Genomic DNA, 20713 nt, shown 5'->3' with positions numbered 1-20713 from the left:
TCATCTAATATATAATATATGCATGTGGCCAGGGAGTGTGAAAAAGTCATGAAAAAGTAAGAGAGCCGGAGCAAACTCGCAAGTTGACAAAATTTTTAATAAGCCACTTTGCCGTCCGCCTTTTGCATGCCAAAGAGGCGACCGACCAAAGGAAGCCAGAAGTTGGCAGCTGCCGGGACACACACACACCCATACGGAGGACACTTTTGGTGGTGTGTGCCGGCCATCCCGGGGCGCAATAAAAAATTCAAAACTCTCGCTCACATTCGGATTTGGTCAGGAAGGAGATCACGTACTCAATAAATATTACTCAGGCTTCGAATGCCGCGCACAGTTGGCTACACTTGTTATCCTTTCGGCCAAGTCCTAATGTCCTGCCTTTACGGCCGGCCCTTTAATTTCGCCGGCAGCTGGTGGGCGTTGGGCCTTCGCTCATTTTTGTGTTTGATGTGCGCCTATTAATTTCGAGTTTGTTCCTTTTCAGCGGCAGCAATTCAATTAGTTGTCCTTCGGCCAGGTCCTGCTCTGATCCGTCACGTAATATATTTGCTCATATTACTAAAAGCCACATAAATCGTGCCAAGGGCTTTGGATGAGCGCTTCTATGGCCCGTTTCGCTGCCGGAGTTTCAAGCGACTCCGGAGGACCTTAAATTGCAGCAGATATATATGGTGCATGCGAGTCCTGTTTAGCCTGATCGATGGCCAAATGCTGACAAAATGCAGCCAGGTGGGGCTGCACCTTTTGGCCTTGTTTACAAGTGTCCATGCGTCCGTGCGGGCCGAAAAGTCGAAAAGTGTTTGCCAACGCCGAAATTCCAAGCAATTAAATCACTTTGATGCTAATTCGGATTAATATGTTGTTGCTGCTTCCGGTCTTGTGCCTATCCAATGGCAATTTGTTGCCTTTTCCAGGTGGAAAGGCGGAGGAGTCCCCGCCTCTGTGTGCTTTCGATTAGGGGCCAAATAGATTTATTGAACAATGCGACCGACGCCCGATGTTGTTGCATGATGCTGCCTCTGTCCGCCTGCCTCTGCAACCTCCGTGTTGGTCCTGCGTTATTTATTTGGCTTATCGCTCCAAAGGATTTTGGCCTCCGGTCGGTGGGATGCGTTGCCGAAAATTGTGCTACATTCGGTCGTTTGTTTCTGGTTGGACAAACAGTTTTCGGTCCCCGCCCGCCACACGCCGCACGCCACCCGCCGCCTCTATTTGGCGTGCAACCATATTAATTTTGTTAGATAAATATTAGTTTTCGAGTCATCCGGCGTTGGGGCATGGACAGTGCTCCGATTTTATGTATTTTTAATGAACCATTGCCCGGCATTACCGGGGGCCATGTGTTTTGGGGGCTGTTTAGCCAGTTAGTCGGTGCCAATTTCATGGCACTTTAAATGTTTAATTTACAATTTATGTAAAAACAAACTACCGAAAATGTCCGTATAGAAATAACATTTTTTGCAGCCTGAGAAACGTATGTGTATCATGATAAATACCCGGCATTAAAATAAATTACAGCTCTCGCTTAGCCCGCTTTTCCCCTTTCCCCCCTGCAGTTACGTAGAAAAAAGTATTTTTAATATACTCAAACAAACCGAAAAACCGAAAAAGGAGTCGGGATCGGGGAGACTTACACAAACGTTGCATGCAAGCCGAGGCGCGGCGAAAAAATGTGAAGTGAATCCGGAAAAAATATATGATATGAAGAGCCCCGATATTAATATAATTTGCAGGCAGCCTAACCGAGTGTCTCCCCTCGTCCTTTGCCCTCCTGTCAGCAAATCAGACACAAGGAAGGCAACCTTTTATTCCACTCTATTCGCGGCTTATGCCAAGGTTCTTAAGCCACGAGGGCCACCCTCCTTGAGGAAAACAAAGAGGGTTAAGCTAATAAAGGGGATACACTTATCGAAGTCCCTTAGTTTTGTAGCAAAGGGAAGGCCTGAAAACTGTTAAAGTTCCTCTGTTGAACCACAATAAACGTTAAGTTCCCACTTTCTAATCTGTTTTCTAAATATGTATATACTTTGAAAAATGTACATTGCCCACACAAAGAACACTATTACCTTGGCGAAACGGGGAAAAGTAATGAAATCCGCACGTAATTGCATTGCCCGCAGACACAAAAGACGATGACAATGTGAGCTAAACCCCTCCGATTCCCCTTCCCCCCGCGCGACCATAACTTGTAAATAATTTATAACATTTTTGCAAACTTTTGTTGGCTTTGGCTTTGTTTCGCCGTATTTCTGTTTAGATTTCATTCATTAATAGGACTTTTATGACTTTCAGACCTCCCGTTTCGCCCCATTTGTTGCATTTTTATGTTAATCGCAGTTGTGCTCAGTTCTGTTCTGTGTTTTGTGTTTCCGCCGCTCCCATGACTTTCGCAAATACTCCTCATTTGAGGTGAAATTGCATTTTTCTGCCGCTTTTGGGCTAATTATTGTTTGGCCCCGTCGCGCCTGACATGCATATTTGCTGTTATGTGTCTTTTAATTGCTGTTCTTGCCGCTCGCCGGGGCGAAATATGCAAAACTGGATGAGAAATGTTTCCTTGCAGTGCCACAACAGCCGGGAAATGCAAAGCGAGTGACTTAGTAGTAAGTGGTCGTTGCCGTTGCCGTTTGCCAAAATGTGATTTTTATCAGCCGCAACGTGCGGAGCGTTGTGTTTGTTTTCGGTTTGCTCGCCCCATAAATCATCCGCACATCTGTCAGTTATGAGGACTTTGCTTTGCGGGGAGCCAGAGTCTTGTATCTGGTTGGCAGTGACGTCTCCTAAACAATCTTGGCTCCCAAAGGGAGTACTGATCAGCACTTGGGAAAAGTATTTCGAGGAGAAATCGCAAACTATTACCGCTTCTATGAGTAATATTCGTCACTTTGTCGGTTGTGATAACATGTTAGCCTTTCGATTACCCAGTCTTGCTAAGCTCTTAAATATTTGTGCTCGCTATCTTTAAGACTTTTACTTCGCCTTTCTTGGCTACTGGTCCCAACCATGACGTCTGCTCTGGCCTCTTCGGCTATCTCTATTTATTATTGGTCTGTGCTTTCAGCAGCTATTTCTCCTCAGAGACGTCATCATGCGTTATCTCCAAAATCCGACCACGGCGATATTTATTTCACCGTTTCTTCAGCGATAAAGAATTGCGTAGCGGCCTTTTTCATTCTATGGTCTCCGCCTCGCAGTTGTTTTGTAGCTATTTGCGAGACACTTTAATGGCTTTTAATTGTGGCAAGAGTGTGTAACTGAACAAAAGTAATTTCACACTAGCTGACTTTTCGGCGACGTCGGCGGCCAAAGTGGAAAACAATTTTTCTTTTGTATGTTTTATAGGAGCCGAGGAGCGGCGGCTGCGGCTGCCCACCCAGGCTGTCCTCCCATGTTGGCATTTTTCGGTGAGATATTTATTAGCCACAATTTGGCAGGCAGCTCAAATTGGCAGCTCTCGCGGCGACTCAGTCGGTCCACCTAGATGGGGTTCATAAAACGGAAATTTATTATTTATATCAACTCTTTTGTGCTATTTGCCGTGTCAATTCGAGGGACATGGCCGAGGTTACCGCCGGAACCCAAAACCAAAACCGAAACCGCCTCCCTTCCCTTTCCTCTCCTTCCCCAGAGCTTAACGGCTGCTGCTGCTGCTGCTTAAATTCTTCGGGCAAATTACGAGAAAATCGTGTGTACCAAAGCGCATTTGTCACAATTAAGCGGCGGATAAAATCACGGAGGGGTCACCGCTTACCTGTTAAAGTTGGGGCAAGGCAAACCGCCGGAAAAATAAAAGAAAAGCGAAAACTTCTGCCACGTTGACGTCGCCATCGACATTGGCGACATGGGACCTCGGTACCCCCGCCCCGCCCCTCCCTTCTTCCCTCCTTTCCCACTTGCAACCCCCTCACCTGCGGTTGCCTCCTTTTGATTTTTTTGGCAGTCCCGGCTGCTGGGCCTTCGCTTTCGGCCGCCCTTTTTCGCGAGTCTATTATGATGGCGGGCAACGTCAGTTTTTGAAGCTCTTCGCCATGAAATATGCAGAGAGCAGTTAAAAAACTTTTTATTTGTATTAATCAAACAGAGTTATTCCCCCCGCACCGCACCCCTCTCACTTTTGACAACAATGGCAGCAACTGCATTATAAATAGGCAGGTGCAGGGCTGTCTGGAGGGGGCAAGGTGCTCCGATTGTTTCGACATTTTTGACAATTATCGCTCGAACATTTCCCCACCGAGTCCGCGGGGTGAGTGCCGCCTCAAGGCAGCGATGACAAATTAGTTTGGCCATAAAAGTGGAGAGTGCGATCAAAGCAAGCAATTCGTCGCCGATTCAACCGATGTGCCCCCCTGCACAATCGTCCTTCCTTCCGCCTTTCGAGAGTGTGTCCTCTGCCAAAACGTGAGCCATATAAAAATCGCATAAACAACTTCAACTGCCACTACAACAACGCCCTGAAAAAGTAACTACATCAACGTCATCATTGCGAGCGAAGTGTGGTGCGGGGGTCCTGGGAGTCCTTGCCTCGCCAGGGATGCGTGCGTGATTCCGAGGAATTTATTCTCTATCGAGGATGGTTCTTTGTCATATTTTTGGTTTCAATATTGGTATTACTTCTTTAATAAAACTATAGAGGGGTTCGAGCTGCATTTTTGTTTGCTAACAAATCATTTTCTTTGAATCTGGAATTCGGTGAAAAGTCTTCATCCGAAATGTACTTCAAGCTTACATCTGCTGTATTTATTATTATTTATACACCCAATTTATTGAGTGGAGAGTGTGATCATGAAATCCCTAGCTCATCCCTGGTCGTGTGTGCTCACCTCTCCTCCGAGGTCGGCCAGCCCAACCCCACGCACTGTCTGCTCCGCCCCGCCCCTTCCCTCCCCCGAACCCCCCGAAGAAGCACCCCTTCCGCCAGCAAACGTCTGGCATTTGCAATTTGGCAACACATTTCGGTTACGCGGCCTTTACTGCGACTGGCGAATTGGCGAACTGGCGAACTGGCAGCGAAGTCGCTCCGCTCCGAGCACTTTATATAAATTGTGTACAAATACTTTTTATGGCTCTTCGAGTGCAACCTATTGGCTCTTTGATATACGACGAGTGGGCAGCGGAGGGGGGAGCGTAGATGTCGCGTAGATGTGTCCGCTTTTATTACACATTTTGCTAAATTACAGTTCGGCCGCAAGTTTATTTACCCTCGCGAGTTGCGTGGCGAGGCGTTTTAATAAACCGAAAGTTGGTTCGATTTACGTTGCAAGCTCCATTGAGTGTGGGTAATTATTCAATGACTCAAAACCGAAAAGTTTGCCACGCATTCTGCGAGCTAATGCCGAGGATCGGCTTGATAAATGGATAAGTGCACAGACTCGTTTATTAAGGTTGACATTATGGGATTTCTTTCCTCGGAGGCTTCCCCCTTTTTTTTCCCCCTCCTTTATTTTTTGTGGGCCGAACTATAAATCATCGCTCTAAGCTGATTTACATTTTTGTCGCATTTATGAATGTCCGACAGTTGCACCTGTTGGGTATTGGGTGTCGGGTGGGGTGGTAAGTGGTAAGTGAAAAGTGGAAAGGGTTTTCCGAGTGGGTTGAGATATGCGAAATTGATTTCCCGACTTGCGCTTTCGGTGCACTTACATCAACTTCTTTTTGCCCGCTTACAGATGGCGAACCCATCAAGCTGCCCGACAATTTGGAGAGCCTGCCAAGAGCCGACAGTTTTCCATCACAGCGCCATCGTTGGAATACAAATGAGGTCAGTTTTAGTTCTAAGTTGGTATTTCTGTTTGCTTTTTCCGTTTCTGCTTGGGTTTGTATTTGAGTTCGTATTTGTGTTCTATTTGCATTTGATTGCACATAAAATTGTCGAAACGGGGGAGTCGACGAGTGAAAGCCGGAGGAAGTCGACGACTTCGGCGGCCCTTGGACAGTTGACAGGCGGATGAGCCTGCCAGTCCTTCGCCAGGACACTTTGACAGCCTTCGGCGACGGCTTCTCCCCTCTTCCCTGGGGCGCCACACACTTGTGAGGGTCTATATGCAGATTAATGAGATGGTGGCCAGTCCATTAGGAGGCTCCGCGGCGTTTTTATTGCGCCACAAACTATAATGCAAACACCAGCAAACTAGGACTTCGGGATCTGCTCGGGACCCGCTCTTAAAAACCTGACCACGCGTCGCCGAAAAGTTCGCTTCCGCGTTTTCCCCTGCCACTGGACTATTTTTCCCGGGATCCCGTTCGGTTTGCAATAAAAGTTTTCACTCGCGGCAAATGAGAAAACAAAAACAGCGGAGATTCTTCGCAACGAGCTCGCCTGTTGTTTTACTTGTGAATTAAGCGCAACCGCAAATATTCATTTGGACAGTTGTAAAGTTCAAACTGGAGGGGTTTTTTTGGGGCTACGGGTGGAGTTATCCGAAGAGCGGCTTTGTACACACTATCGTTGACTATAGCTGACTAACTTAAACAGAAATGGGAGACAAAAGAAAAAACGATTTCCTAGAAAAACAGTTTAACGGATTCCTTTGCTACCTAATTTAAAATGAAATTTACAATATCTGAATATGTGGTTGGGGAACTCCTGCACCAGAAAGGGAATCTCCTGGTTGATTAAAACAAAGTTAACCAACTGAAAAGGGAAGAACCTTACATCCAGCAGCAGGACTCCCGAGCCGAACTACCCACAGAATCTCCCCTGCATCAGCATGCAAAAATTACAAAATGTAGCCGTGCACGGGGCATAAATAAAATTACGCACGCTTATTTTAGTCTGCTTACAGGGAAAACCGGGCAGATGGGGGCACGGCGAGGTGGCATGGCGATCCTGGGACTGCCGCCTGACCACATGGTTTTAATTTGGCATTTAAGCAGTAGCCGGGGGCCAGAGCCCTCGACCCAGCTCATAAAGCAACTGCAAAATAATAGCAACACGGACAGTCGACCGTGTGTGTCCGCGTGGTCGCAAAAGGCGCAGCTTAAAAATCAAAAAGTTAAATTGATAATGAGTCGCATTTTATGTATAATTTTTGCGGCCCATTCGTTTTCTGGGTGACCCGAACTGGCCGTTCTGCGTTGGTCGGCAAAAGGACCACTTGGCTGGAAATGATTAAGTGGCGTGCCTTAAATTAGACCCTGCTGTTTGTTTCAAGGAAATGTAACATAGTAGAAACGGTTTGCAAACCTAAACAGATCTATCAAGCTAAATCTATAAACTTCCTATACGATTGATCCGGCGTTCGGCCGGGTGAAAGTGTTGAAGGAACGCTTGCCTAGGACCACGCCCATAGAAAAGGGAGCGGGCTGTGCGCCGAGGTGGGCATAAATTCTTAATGCCTCGCCCCGCGTGGTATGTGCCTGGAATTCATCATGAGGCGAGGGGGAGGGGCTTGGAGTAGGTCGCCCGGGCCATGCATAAGTTAGCAACAGCCATCCGTCCATCCATCCGCATATCCATCTTTCCATATGTCCTTCCATATGCTCTTCAGCTCTCCAGCTTTCCAGCTCCTCAGCTCCTCGGCGAAACAGCCAAGTCAGGGGCAATTTTGCAAAATGCAAACGTTTGCCACTTGACAAACACGCGCCTGTGATTTGCTCAACCCGCTTCCTATTCCGATATACAATTTTTATGACACTCGCAAATGCTGCGATATCTGCCCCAGGCTGAGGCACATCTAGATGGCTGTTGGCTGCTGGCTGCACAGCTGGGGATGCCCGAGTGGATGGATGGCCTCTTTGCATTATTCATGCGACGTCAAGGAAGCAAACAAATTGATAACTTTATCGGCAAAACATGCAATGAAATGTCTAAATCGAGCGAATTCCTTGTGAACTTTCGCTGGCTTTGTGTGATTTGCATTCGAATCGCTTTTGGAGCTTCTCCGCCGCTCGTAGGATGTATTCCTCGGTGACAGGGCACTTCAAATATGCACACAAATTGCACTCGGGATGCGTCTGCGCTGGTTTCTAGCCTTCGGGCCACCAACTTGGTTAAGTGTCAACTGCCGGCGACACCTGTAAATTGTGGTTAACACACGGCCACCGCCTCTGGCCCCGTTTTTTCGGTGGTGGTGTCCGCTTTGCGGTCAAATGAAATTTCTAAAATGCTTTCCTTTGTTTTATGGCGCAGAAATGCCGCCGCTCCAGCTTTTGGCGGAGGAAATGCCGCGAGTTCCGTGACTGGGCAGCGGAGCCGTTGGCCATTAAGTCCGGAAATTGTTAGCACGTTAGTTAAGGTCAGTTAGCCCAGCTCGGCGGGGGAGCTGGGGAAGCGATGAAGAAGTGATGGAGGATGGGAAATAACTTTTCCAGTGTCGCAGCGATGATAAGCCCCCAGTGAAGGCCGTCCGCGCTATCTGCGAATATTCTCCCCAAGATGTATTTGGTATGCAAATATTCGAGAATCTAATATGGGTTCTGTTTATGTGTTCCAGGAAATCGCTGCGATTCTTATCAGCTTTGATAAGCACGGCGAGTGGCAGTCCAAGGAGGTTCGAACCAGGTGAGTCACACGACCATAATAATTAAAAGCAATTTAAGATTTAATGTACTACTAGTTCCTAACTCAATGATCTCCTATGCAGTTTCCCTTGATAGCTTGTATAAACTGACTCTGTATTACCTTATTTTAGACCCAAGAGCGGATCGCTGCTGCTCTACTCCAGGAAGAAGGTGCGCTACAGACGCGATGGCTACTGCTGGAAGAAGCGCAAGGATGGCAAGACCACGCGCGAGGATCACATGAAACTGAAAGTACAAGGCACTGAGGTGAGTTCTTCCTGTTCCTTTTTTTTCTGGTCAAGGGCCATTCCTGGCTGCACAATTAGGCAATTAGTCCGAATCGTTTTCCAGCCATTGCCATCATTTGTCAGGGAGCTAAAAAGAAATGGCTTAAACTGCCTGGACTTTCTTGGGGCTCCCTGCTATCTTTTTCTGTTCGCTCTTGACCGTATGGGGGTTCCTTCGGGTGAGTTATGATTTCCCGCCGGAAGTTGACAGAAACTGACGGTGCTCTCCCCGTTTTTTTCCGGGCATTCCGTCCGTGGCAAGTGTTTGCTCAAGGATGTGTGCAACGTCGCCGCTGCCTGCTAATGAAATAAGCCTTGCCAAGGGTTAAGCTTATTTATAATGTCTGTCTGTCGGTCGGTCGGATGGAGTATCTGTCCCCCCACCAAGCCATTACAGAAACATAAAAACATTTGGCAATTTCACGCCAATTTTTTCCACAGTCGCCCCGCCGTTTGTTTTTATTTTAATTTTTATTTTAATACATTCGCCAGCGAACGTGGCCGGCGAAGATTTATGCAGTTGGCAGCGCAGGCGGGGTGCCGTCTCCTTACATGATAACTGGGCCCAAACGAGGCAGATAGTGCAAAGGAAGTGCCAGGCGAAGCTGAAGAAGTCAGCGGCATATCGCGGCCAACGAGAGCCAACAAATTTATCAGCGGGTAGAAGAAATTCCCAAAAAATAAACTAAGACGGAAAAAAAGGGGGGAAAAAAGTCTTGAGAACAAGAAAAATGCGCAGCGAGATGCTTTATAAGTCGGGGAAACCCTTTTCCTCAGCTCTTCCGTTTCGATTCGTTGGCCTTTCGCTTCGACTTTCAGTTTGGGTTTGAGTTGGGGTTTGAGTCCTGATTTTTGGCACTTACCAGGACCGAGTGGCGCCCCCTGGCGTGGGCGGTTGGTAATTTAATTTGGGATCCACTAGCTCTTCGTTTTTATGTTTTCCAATTAAATGGATTTCTCTCCACGGGGGAAAGTGTGCTGCGTGCGGTGGAGTGAGTGGAGCCTGGAGCGGGATTCCCCGGATTTTAGCCCTTTTTTATGCTCTTGTTTGTGTTGCCGGGTTGATAAATTGAATTTCGTTCGATTCCTTCCGCCTTTCCACAGTGCATCTATGGTTGTTACGTACACTCGGCCATATTGCCCACATTTCATCGCAGATGTTACTGGCTGCTGCAGGTAAGTCGGCCATCTCCCTTCCGCCTAACCCACTCTAATCCCGGGAGCACTTCCCCTCCTCCTGCCAACAGAATCCGGACATTGTTTTGGTGCACTACCTGAACGTCCCGTATCCGGATGATAATAAAATGGCCGTGATTGCGCCCAGCATCACTCTCTGGGGCGACAAGAAGGAGTGGACCAAGGAGGAGCTGGTCAGCCAGCTGAAACCAATGCGTAGGTCTACATTTTAAGTATTGTTTCTAAAAAAAAAGTTTTAAATGCTCAAAAGTTTTATAGTTCATTTCTTTGAGGAATTAAGGTTCATTCCCACTAACCTTATTATCATTATTCTTATTCGTTCCTTAGTCTCCACAGTCAATTCGGATGATGACTCCGACTCGGGCAACGACATTGAAATATCGGTGAGTGCAGAGCTAGATAAAACGAAGCCAAGAGTAATCTCACTTGGTTTTCCTGCCCAGACGGCGGAGACGGTGGAGTCCATTGTGTGCCAGCTGATGGAGAAGCAGCGATTGTCCCGCCAGGCTGCGCTGGTCAAGCAGCTGGACTGCGGCTGCGGCGACGGCGGATGTGCGGACGGGAAGAGCTGCACGCACCCCGTGATGCGGCGGTCGGGCGCCATGCTGAAGGCCTCGGTGCAGGAGAAGCGGCTGGGCGAGCCCTTCAACGGGAACACGCCCAACGTGGTGGTGGCCAGCAAGCTCTACTCCCGGTGGGCGGAGCGGCCGCGGCAGCACCTCGACAACCACGGCCAGTTCCACAACGTCACGCAGCAGCTGCCGCAGGAGTCGGCCATCAAGTTCCAGATCATTCCGCCGCAGCAGCAACACCAGCAGCAGGAAGGGAGCTACCAGCAGCAACAGCAGCAGCAGCAGCAGTACCGAGGAGCCAGTCAGATGCTGGCAGCAAGGAGTAATCTGGTGATGCAGCAGCAGCAGCAACACCAACAGCAGCAGCAGCAGCAGCAGCAGCAGCAGCAGCAGTACCATCAGCAACAACAGCAGCAGCAGCTGAGCCTGCAGCGATTCGTTGCCAGCCAGAGCCAGAATTCGGTGCACCTGAACCAGCAGCACAGGCTGCAGATAGCCAACACAACGATCACGGCCACTGCCAGAGATCCTGCGACGACTGCATCGGCCGCCTCGAGTGTTATGGACACGGAACTAATTGAAAACCAAAGCCACATGACCGCAAACAAAATCACGAGCTCCAGCAGCAGTGGAGGCAGTGGCAGCAGCAGCAATGCCAGCAAGCAATTAGCAGCCCAAACAAACAACGAATTAAATGTCGTAAATAGTAACGACACCGGCAACAATAACTTTATGTACAATCAACAGCAGCAACTCAATGCTTCCAGCAACAGCAACAACAGCAGCCAGCAGCAGCAGCAACAACAGCAACAGCAACATTATTATAAATTGCAACAGACAACGGCAACCCCGAGCAGTGGTCAGCCACCCCCTCTGGCGCAAGTGGCACCCCTTTCCCTGGCCCAACCCCAACCCCCCGTGGAGGCCATGTGCATGTCGCCCGAGCACCGGAGCAGCAGCCAGTCGTCCACCACTGCAACGTCTTCCGCTGGCAACAACGCCCCCTCCCTGTCCACGCCCACATCCACTCCCATGCCCACGCCCACACCCTCAGCCTCAGTCTCAGCCTCGTCCATCTCCATGTGCACGCCCACGTCGGGCACCTCGTCCACCTCGAGTTCCTTACAATCGATTATCGATGGCAATCAGCAGCAACAAATTACAACGACGGCGACGGCAGCACCTTGTGATAATTTAATGAGCGCCAGTGCGCCCTCTGAGGTGAGTGCAACCGCAAATCGCCTGCAAGCATTGTGTTTATGTTGATTAAAATGAAACTTATTCGCCAGCAGGAGGGCACCCCGCTCAACAATCAGGCCGCAGAAGCCCTCGTCAGGAGCCAGGCGCTGGCTCAGCCCCTAAACCAAAACCAAAACCAGAACCAGAACGGTTGTGCCACCTTCAGTGCTTCCAGCGACAACAGCAGCCAGATCAGCGACGAGAGCAGCAGCTTCGGCGGCAACAACCAGCACAGCAGCCAGAGCAGCAGCAGCAGCAGCGAGGAGGAGCCCCAGGCGGAGGCGCTGAGCTTCTTCAACGAGACCCTGGACCTCTCGCACGAGGACATCCAGCGCACCCTGATCGCCAACATGCCGTACAACGCGGCAGCAGCCGGAGCAGCGGCACCCGGTGCGGCGATGTCCGCGGGCAGCAGCAAGCCCAAGAGCAGCCAGCAGGAGGCGGAGAAGAAGCCCGACCCCGAAGCGGAGGTGGAGGAGGACGAAACGGACGACGTGTTCGCCAACCTGGACGCCTTCGACATGCTCGTGGAGTTCCCCGAGCTGGACCTGGACGACAAGCAGGCCCTGAACAACACCGCCCTGGAGCAGGGCTCCTTTTTGGGGGAGGCGGCGCCCTCGCAGCCCCGCAAGGTGTTGAACATATGCGACTTCAGCCCCGAGTGGTCATACACGGAGGGGGGCGTGAAGGTGCTGGTGGCCGGACCCTGGACGTCCGCCAACGGTGGCGCCTACACGGTGCTGTTCGACGCCCAGCCCGTGCCCACGCAGCTGGTGCAGGAGGGAGTCCTCCGCTGCTACTGCCCCGCCCACGAGGCGGGCTTCGTGACCCTGCAGGTGGCTTGCAGCGGTCTGCTCGTCTCCAACTCCGTGATGTTCGAGTACAAGCTGTCGCTGCTGGCGGACGCTCCCTTCGACGCCAGCAGCTCCAACGACTGTCTGTACAAGTTCACGCTGCTCAACCGCCTCTCCACCATCGACGAGAAGCTGCAGGTGAAGACCGAGCAGGAGCAGGAGCTCACGGTGCGTACAGAATGTGTTTTATATAATAGGTTTGTAATTCACTTATGATTGCTTGGTTGATTTTCCAGACCGATCACACCGCTCTCTATCTGGAGCCGAACTTTGAGGAGAAGCTGGTGGCCTATTGCCACAGGCTGATCAAGCACGCCTGGAGCATGCCCAGCACAGTGGCCTCCTGGACGGTGGGCCTGCGGGGCATGACCCTGCTCCATCTGGCCGCCGCCTTGGGCTACGCTAAGCTGGTGGGCGCCATGCTGAACTGGCGCTCGGAGAACCCACATATCATTCTCGAAACGGAGCTGGACGCCCTGAGCCAGGATGTCTATGGCTTCACCCCACTCGCCTGGGCGTGCGTGCGAGGCCATGTAGAGTGCTCGCTTCTGCTGTACAAGTGGAACCACAACGCGCTGAAGATCAAGACGCAGGCACAGCAGACGCCCCTCGACTTGGCCAGCATGCGGGGTCACAAGCACCTGCTGGCGCAGATGTATCGCCTGGAGAAGGAGCGCTGCCGGAAGCCACAGTTGCGCGGCGGCCTGGCCAACCTCTCTATGAACATGGGCTTGGAGGCGGAGACGGAGGTGGAGCAGCACCAGAGCTTCAGTGGCTTTGACTTGGAGCTCCAACGCAAGCACGATGGCGTTTTTCTGCGACCTGTTGCTGTGCTCAGGTAGGGTGATTCAAATTACTGTCAAGTTTATTACTGGTTACTACTCTCCTTAACTTCCATCCACAGCAATCAGAGTCCCCCGAATAACGGCAGTCGGTACTCCAAACGCTCCTCGATTGACAGTGGCATCAACATGGACATTCGCAGCAAATCCGGCAAACCGCTGGCCCGGCTTCACAGGTTGCTATTCCGAACGAACCCTTTCGACTCTTCCTCTAATCTAAATCTCTAACCTCTCTAGCAACTTCGAGAGCCATGACAATTATGCCCTGGGCGTTGACTCGCCGCTGGACTCGCTGACCGGGACGAACTGCCTGCTGTCGCCGCTGCGCAAGATGGACTTTGCCCTCTGTAAGTGTGGGGATCGGCTGTTGCATGACCCTACTCCTAGCTTAGACATTATGCAATCACAAAATGCTCAAACTTTCTTGGTAAATTCAAACCAGGCGAGGTGTCCACGGGCGAATCGAGTCCCGTGCACGACAAAGACATCGATTGCGACGACAACTCCACGAGCGCGACCGACGTGACCATTGGCAACGACTTGGCCCTGCCCGATGCCGTTGTAGGTCAGTGAAGGCAGGCGGACCTGCCCAGCTCCACTCTCAATCCAAACCAATCCAATCCAGTCTCAATCTGTCCACCCGAACAACCCGAACCACCTCACCCGTAATCCGTACCGTAGCTACCGTAACACACTAACTAACATATGGGGCTGGCTATCGATGTTGTTGATGTTGTTGTTGCTATTGCTGTTTGTTGTTATATGTACTCATGTGTATTTGGGGAGGGGCGGGGTGCTCGTTTAATCAATGTAAATGTTCGTTGTTAATATTGGTTGCTGGTTGTGCGTCCCAAATGGGCGCTTTTATCGATGTCTACATTTAACCGATTACTAATTTTGACTAACAAACACTCGCCGCCTAATCAGCCGCGAATTGATCGTTGTAAATATGAATCCGAGGTGTATGTAAATAGCTAGCTGAACACTCTGAACACAAAGGCCGATGCTTGTCGGTGTATGATACAATAATAATTATCCGTGTCCAACGACCTTGTTTATCGTGATCAATTTGGAGAGTCATTAACGTAGCTTGCTCGATTTAAGCTCAATCGCATCTTTTGACTGACTAGTTGAGCCTAAATGACAAATTAAATTATAGCTATGAAACTAAATCTGTAAATCTGTACATCAAAGTGTCCAACTCAATTATGTAGACTCGTTTGCCATGTATTTGTATGAGCGTTTGTGGTGGAACTAGTTTTGTAAACTCTCTCGCCTGCTTTCAGGGGATTCGGATGCCAAAGTGCTGACACTAGCCGAACACATAATAGCCGCCATGCCGGAAAGGATTAAGGTAAGCAGTTATAAGGAATTTACCTATAACTTTTTCTGTAACTACTTTATTCTTCTCCAGAACGAAGCCGATGAAATGATGGTGCTGGGCAGCCCCCTAACAGAACCCCTTACTTCGGAGTCATCGGCGCTGACGGACAGCTTCATGGACCCGCTGCTCGACTCGCTGCCGAACACCCATTTCGACAGCGACTTCAGCTTCGACTTCCACGACCACAGCTATCGCTACCACGACGTCAGCACGCCCTGCTCCAGCCTGAGCCCGGCCAGCTCGGGGCCCCTGCAGTCGCCCGCCAGCTACTCGATCCTGGGCACGGACCCCTCGGTCAGCTCACCCAGTCCCCCGCCGTCCACCAAGCAGTTGACGGAGTTCCTGCACGCCTCCAGCATCTCGCAGTACCCCTTCGAGGCGGACTTCTCCAAGCTCACGCTCACGGACACGGAGCAGCGGGAGCTGTACGAGGCGGCCAAGTGCATCCAGAAGGCCTACCGCTCGTACAAGGGCCGCCAGAAGCTGGAGGAGCAGAACAAGGAGCGGAGCGCGGCCACCGTGATCCAGAACTACTACCGGCGGTACAAGCAGTACGCCTACTACCGGCAGATGACGAACGCCGCCCTGGTCATCCAGCACGGCTACCGCTCCTATCGACGGAACAAGCGGTTCAAGAAGAGCGGCTTGGGCCTGGGCAGCTCCAGTGACCACGGCAGCGTGAGCAGCAACTCGCAGTGCCTGTCCAGCTTCTACGACCACTACAAGCAGGACCAGCAGCAGCTGCACGAGATGGGCTCCCAGCCCAGCACTCCCAAGGAAACCAGTCCCTCGGGGCCTCTGAAGTGAGTGGAAGAGCTTTTCTTTTTGTCTGCATTCACTTACTAATCCGAAATGCATCTCCAGGCGAACCTATTCTCAGTCCACCCAAAATCAGGCTGCCAGAAAAATACAACAGTTTATGAGACAATCACGCATCAAGTAAGTACCGCCAATTGATCCGACTTATTGGGATTAACCTAACACTAAGCTAACTCATGGGAAATGTAATTGCACGCAAGCATTTGGGATGCCAATTTGACGACTTTGGTAAGAACGTGTGTATAGTTTTGGTTCGGTTTTACCTAACTCTAGTTTGATTTACTAAACTTTTGATATCTTCAACTATCTTGTTTAAAACCTACTTTTCTCCTACCCACAGACTACAGAAAGAGCGAGCCGAAAAAGAGAAGCTGGTGCACCAACGCAGGGTGGAATACCTTCAAAACTTGCAGTTTCAAGGGCAGCAGGAAATGTTGGTGTGCCCCGAAAATAGGTAAGACGAGCCCCTCTTTCGGTTTCCTTACTGACTGCAAACTAATGAATGGCTTTCCTTCACAGCATTTCTGCGCCGATCAGTGGCATCAACAATGCGAACAACAACAACAATCTACACCAAATGCAATCCAATCAGTGAGGGTCAACTGAGTGAACTTTTAAGATAGGAACACGCTGCACGGTTCCATAAGAATTTATGAATAGCTTTAACAACCGAGTGAAACTTTCTACTTTCGTATTTGTTCCGATTTGGAAAAACAATCCCAAGCACCTCTGTAGTGGAACTTTGTTTCAAACTCTCTATAACACAAACCACACACAATCTGAATTAGTAGCAACTACCGGCACCTTGATTCATTTGCCTAACGAACTTTAGGACCCTATGGATAGAAACAGATGTCGTTTTTGGAAGTGAAAGTAGCTTAGGTTAATGCTCTTTTATGGTATTACTTAAACCTAATCTTAACTAAAGATCGAACTCCAGGGAGATGATAAGAACACAATTTTTCCATTTGTCAACTCGAAAGAACTTATTACCGAAGCCTTTGAAAACTTTTTAACTCCAATTGTAGTGAAAACGTAGCCTGCAATATATACATATTATATACATACTATTTAAACCAATATTATGCATGTGTATGCCTCTATATAGTTACATTTGTATATAGATATTGCCTAACTAACTGAATTCTAGTCTATTTTAAAGTACTACCAAGCTCTGCGATGCGACTAAGCTTGTCTCTAAAGCAAATCCAAATAAGCATTAATCCTCGATCCTAACTAGTTGCTAACTGCTCCTTAGGCTTAAGCATAAGACTCCACAGAAAGTCCAAGTTGTTGTTGATTTCTAAAATCAGATAGTGCGCAGCAGCTACCAATCTATCATGTTTCAAAGAAAGAAAACCCTATTCTAATTTCTAATACGAAAGTACTTAATACTAAGTCTTAACTTATCTGACTACCTAGACTAAGCTTAGCTAATGATAGAAGAAATCAAAAGAGTGGATCATGTTTCACCACAAATTTGTGGGCGGTCAGCCAGAAGAGAGGTGGAGGATCCAGAGCCTGGAGTTTCCGACTTTCTGCTGCTGCTTCCCCAACTGATTAACTGATTGACCGCGCCAGTCAATCTTAACTGCTTGAAGTCACAGCCAAAAACCAAACATACAAGAGAGAAAAGTTTTTAAACTAAATGTAACAATAAATGAATTTTTGTAAATTATTTTTGTCCGTCCACATTGTTAGCTTTCATAACATACCAACAAGAACATATATACTTACAAATATACAAAATATATAATATAGAAGGAGCCGATACTCGATCGACAATTCGAGAAACTCTTTCAAAGGATCGTTCAAGTTCGAATTAATAAAACAGAACACAGGCGACAGTTGGACGACGGATGTACATACACCAGCTCGAATCCTGTGTCCTGCACACGGGATCGGGACTCTTACCTCTAGCAGGCCCAAACCACAAATACCAAACTCACAAGAACCCAAGTGCAAAATAGAGCAACTCCAAGTGCGAGAGTGTAGAACCTGCAAAGTGCGATGTGCAAACGGGCTGTAAGTTGACTTTACGCGACGATGATTGTCACAACCAGAAGCAGAAGCTACTGTTGAGGAGGGTGGGATTAGGATCTATCACATTGTTAACTATTTAACTACGAACTATTATACTTAATTCGCACTATTATTACTCTACGAACTTTGATTGCATTTTGCTCTAACTTAACTATGTATAAATCTGATCAACTGATTCGAAATGAAGACTAAATACGATTTCACTACTCAACTGACTTAAGAATTGCAATCAATTTTGTTAACTGTTTAGGCAGGGTGTTAGACATGTACCAGCTGAATACTAAATCCAATTAATTGCAATATTTGCACATACTACACACAAGACATGCTCTGGCTCACAAAGAACACCCAGACACACACACACACACAACACACAACACACAACACACAATTTATAAACCTCAAAGTAGCAACCTGAGTGTGTTTTAATGGAAGGAGTCTTTTTAGATAGAGGGAGGCCAAAAGGCAGAGAAAACTTAAGTACCTTAAGCCAATTGGCACTAAAACTAAACTTAATCTAACAAAAAATTATAAATACCTAGAACGGACTCACATAAGTGTCCATATCGAAGTGGCGGTGTCTGCGATCGTAGGGCAATTCCCCGGCCTAGTTTTGTTCGAACTTTTTCCTTCAACAACTGAACTTATTCTAACGCAACACCAAATTGTTGATATCTAACGAAAGTAAATAATACGAAACTATTATAGCTAATGTAAACGTAATTGGATAATTGGTAACCACATATCTGTTAGATAATTTACACCTCTTCGTCCTAATAGAACTTCTAAGTGCGGCGCATGTACGAAGCAAGCATTCTTCTTCAACTTCAACTAGCTAACTAACCATCCGATTTGCCCCCAGAGTCCTAAATTCAGCGATTGAACTGTTTGTTTCCGACTTAAGGCTTAGTAGACCAGCAAATAGGAACGGATATGAAACTGTTAACTAAACTTTTAAGCGAAATATGCCTAGAGTTTAATCTTTTTAAATATTATACCTTACTTGTACGGGATACTTAGCATGAACTATACACATATATCCGCAAACTAAAGAATGTTTAACAAATCAACGTATTATATATGTACAGACACAGACACTGATACACCCAACCACAAAAAAACATAGAGTTATATATATATATTGTAAAACGACTTTCCAGTTTCTGTAAAATTGTAATTACATCCAATAAAGTTTAATTCAACACTTTAGCGCTTGGTCCTTGAGTTGCTCCGGCTATCTTTTTCTTCTTGCCGACCTGACAAACCAATTAGTAATCAATTTGTCTAAGTGAGCCGCCAGCCAGCTGGCGCCAGTCATTATCAATGGACGGTCCTTAGCGCTTAGCGCTAACCCTATCGGCCAAGGAAAGTGTCTTCAGGTAACAAAAATACGAAAGGAAACCTCCAGCTGCTCGGGTCAGCGGGCATTTCCTTTCTCCCAGTTTTCCCTTCCACCTTTTTTTTCTGTTTCGGCTCAATTAACACTTGCTGCGCGCCGGGGTGAGGATGGTTATGAGGAGGAGGATGAGCTAATGGGGCGTGGACGGAGATGCATCTGTATCTGCTGGCTGCGTTGTTTCGTAATTACGAGCACAATGCAAAATGCCAAGGCGTTCGCAGTGTCTCGTTAATAAATCGGCCTGCTCTCGACCTTTGCCGCTGCCTGAAATCGGATGCGTTAGCTGCCTTTTCCGCTTTTCCAGCTCAATTTACACTTGTTTATGGGCAATCGCAGCTTGGTCCAAAAATCATTTTCCGACTGCGGTTTTCTCGCTCCTCGGGGGCCGGATCGCTTGGCTGGCTGGCTGTCTGGTTATTTGGTTATTTAGTTGTTCGGTTGTTTAGCTGCTTGACATTCGGTCTGTCAGCGGAAGCTGGGGGTAATGTGAAACCAAGCGTTGCCCTCCGTTAGCGCTTTCCAGCCACAACAACAGCCACAATAAACACCGAAAGCAATTCTCCTCTCTCCGGTTTTATTGTATTTCGCTTTTCGGCGAAGTTGTTGTTTAGTGGAATTTTCGGGCCGTTCTCGATTGTTTGATGGCAGCGCTTTGTTTTTGTGTGTTTTGTGCATTATTTTATGGTCATTGAGTGCCGCTGCCACTGGAGTGGCGTAAGCCGGCTCCGATTCATTCAGAGGCCAAAGGTAGCCAATAAAACTCTGAATGGCTTTCCAGCTCCTAATTTTACAGCCAGTAATTGGGTTGGACTAGTAAAATGTGAAATGTTTCAATCACCAAAAGAACCAAAACAAAAGGCTTGACTCACAACTTTCCATTGTTAAATTTTATTTGATTACCAACATTTTATTTATTCCCTCCCTGATCATAGATCGATAATAGGAAAACGAAAGACTTAAACAAAAAACTTGGATTTCTTTAGTTACAAAATCTGAAGAAAAAGTTAAAGGCATAAATGGCTTGGCCTTAAAACTGGCATTCTGTAAAATGTTGGGAAATACCAATTGCAAATTGAAGCCTTAATAACTGCTTTGGAACATAAAAATACGTTTTAGTGCTCTGCTAACACCCCGATATGTTTTAAGCCCAAGTGTAAATTACAGAGATATTGAGACAATGCCTGATTACACACCCCTCCCGCTGAGACACCCACATCCTCGAGAGCGGAGCTACAATGTTGCCATAGACATTTTCACGCTGCTGCGGCTAATCAACAATCGATTGGATGCCATAAAGCGACTTCGCAGGGGCCGTATAGCAATTACATACCTGGAACTTAAAAGTCTTGGCACACAATAATGTGTGTACTCCGGTACTCCGGCAAAGAGTCTGACTCCGCAATCTGGGTCAGGCTGAGCTCCGATTGAAGAACGAGTACTTAGCCCAGCCAGTCGTCTCCGGCAATTGGCGATAATTGACGTCAACTATTATTGGGACTAGCGTCGTGTCATCCAAGTGACTCAGACTTCGGTCTGGCTAAAACCAAGCAAACAACAATGGTTGTTCAATTGTTCTCC

At 48.1% G+C, this 20713-nt stretch overlaps 1 protein-coding gene across 6 annotated transcripts in view; it reads left to right on the top strand.

The window, feature by feature from the left end:
• LOC108090852 overlaps nt 1-18939 on the top strand; it is a 32655-nt gene extending 13716 nt beyond the window's left edge. Inside the window, exons 4-21 of one of the 6 annotated variants that reach the window (XM_017189729.2) lie at nt 5667-5758; nt 8433-8500; nt 8631-8766; nt 9891-9962; nt 10034-10178; nt 10311-10366; nt 10427-11776; nt 11845-12816; nt 12885-13486; nt 13553-13666; nt 13728-13837; nt 13933-14055; nt 14777-14844; nt 14905-15677; nt 15739-15813; nt 15894-15921; nt 16034-16147; nt 16213-18939. In XM_017189729.2, coding sequence (XP_017045218.1) covers nt 5667-5758; nt 8433-8500; nt 8631-8766; nt 9891-9962; nt 10034-10178; nt 10311-10366; nt 10427-11776; nt 11845-12816; nt 12885-13486; nt 13553-13666; nt 13728-13837; nt 13933-14055; nt 14777-14844; nt 14905-15677; nt 15739-15813; nt 15894-15921; nt 16034-16147 — 4898 coding nt within the window. In that variant the 3' untranslated portion in view covers nt 16213-18939. The remainder of the gene's footprint in view (nt 1-5666; nt 5759-8432; nt 8501-8630; nt 8767-9890; nt 9963-10033; nt 10179-10310; nt 10367-10426; nt 11777-11844; nt 12817-12884; nt 13487-13552; nt 13667-13727; nt 13838-13932; nt 14056-14776; nt 14845-14904; nt 15678-15738; nt 15814-15893; nt 15922-16033; nt 16148-16212) is intronic. The other 5 variants (XM_017189732.2, XM_017189728.2, XM_017189727.2 and 2 more) reach the window with 5 other exon arrangements.
• The last annotated feature ends 1774 nt before the right edge of the window (nt 18940-20713 follow it).

The sequence above is a fragment of the Drosophila ficusphila genome, unplaced genomic scaffold (genome assembly GCF_018152265.1).
Source record: "Drosophila ficusphila isolate 14025-0441.05 unplaced genomic scaffold, ASM1815226v1 contig_414, whole genome shotgun sequence".
Taxonomy (NCBI): Eukaryota; Metazoa; Arthropoda; class Insecta; order Diptera; family Drosophilidae; genus Drosophila; species Drosophila ficusphila.
Note: the sequence above shows the minus strand (reverse complement) of the source record. Positions and strands in the feature narration are given on the sequence as shown.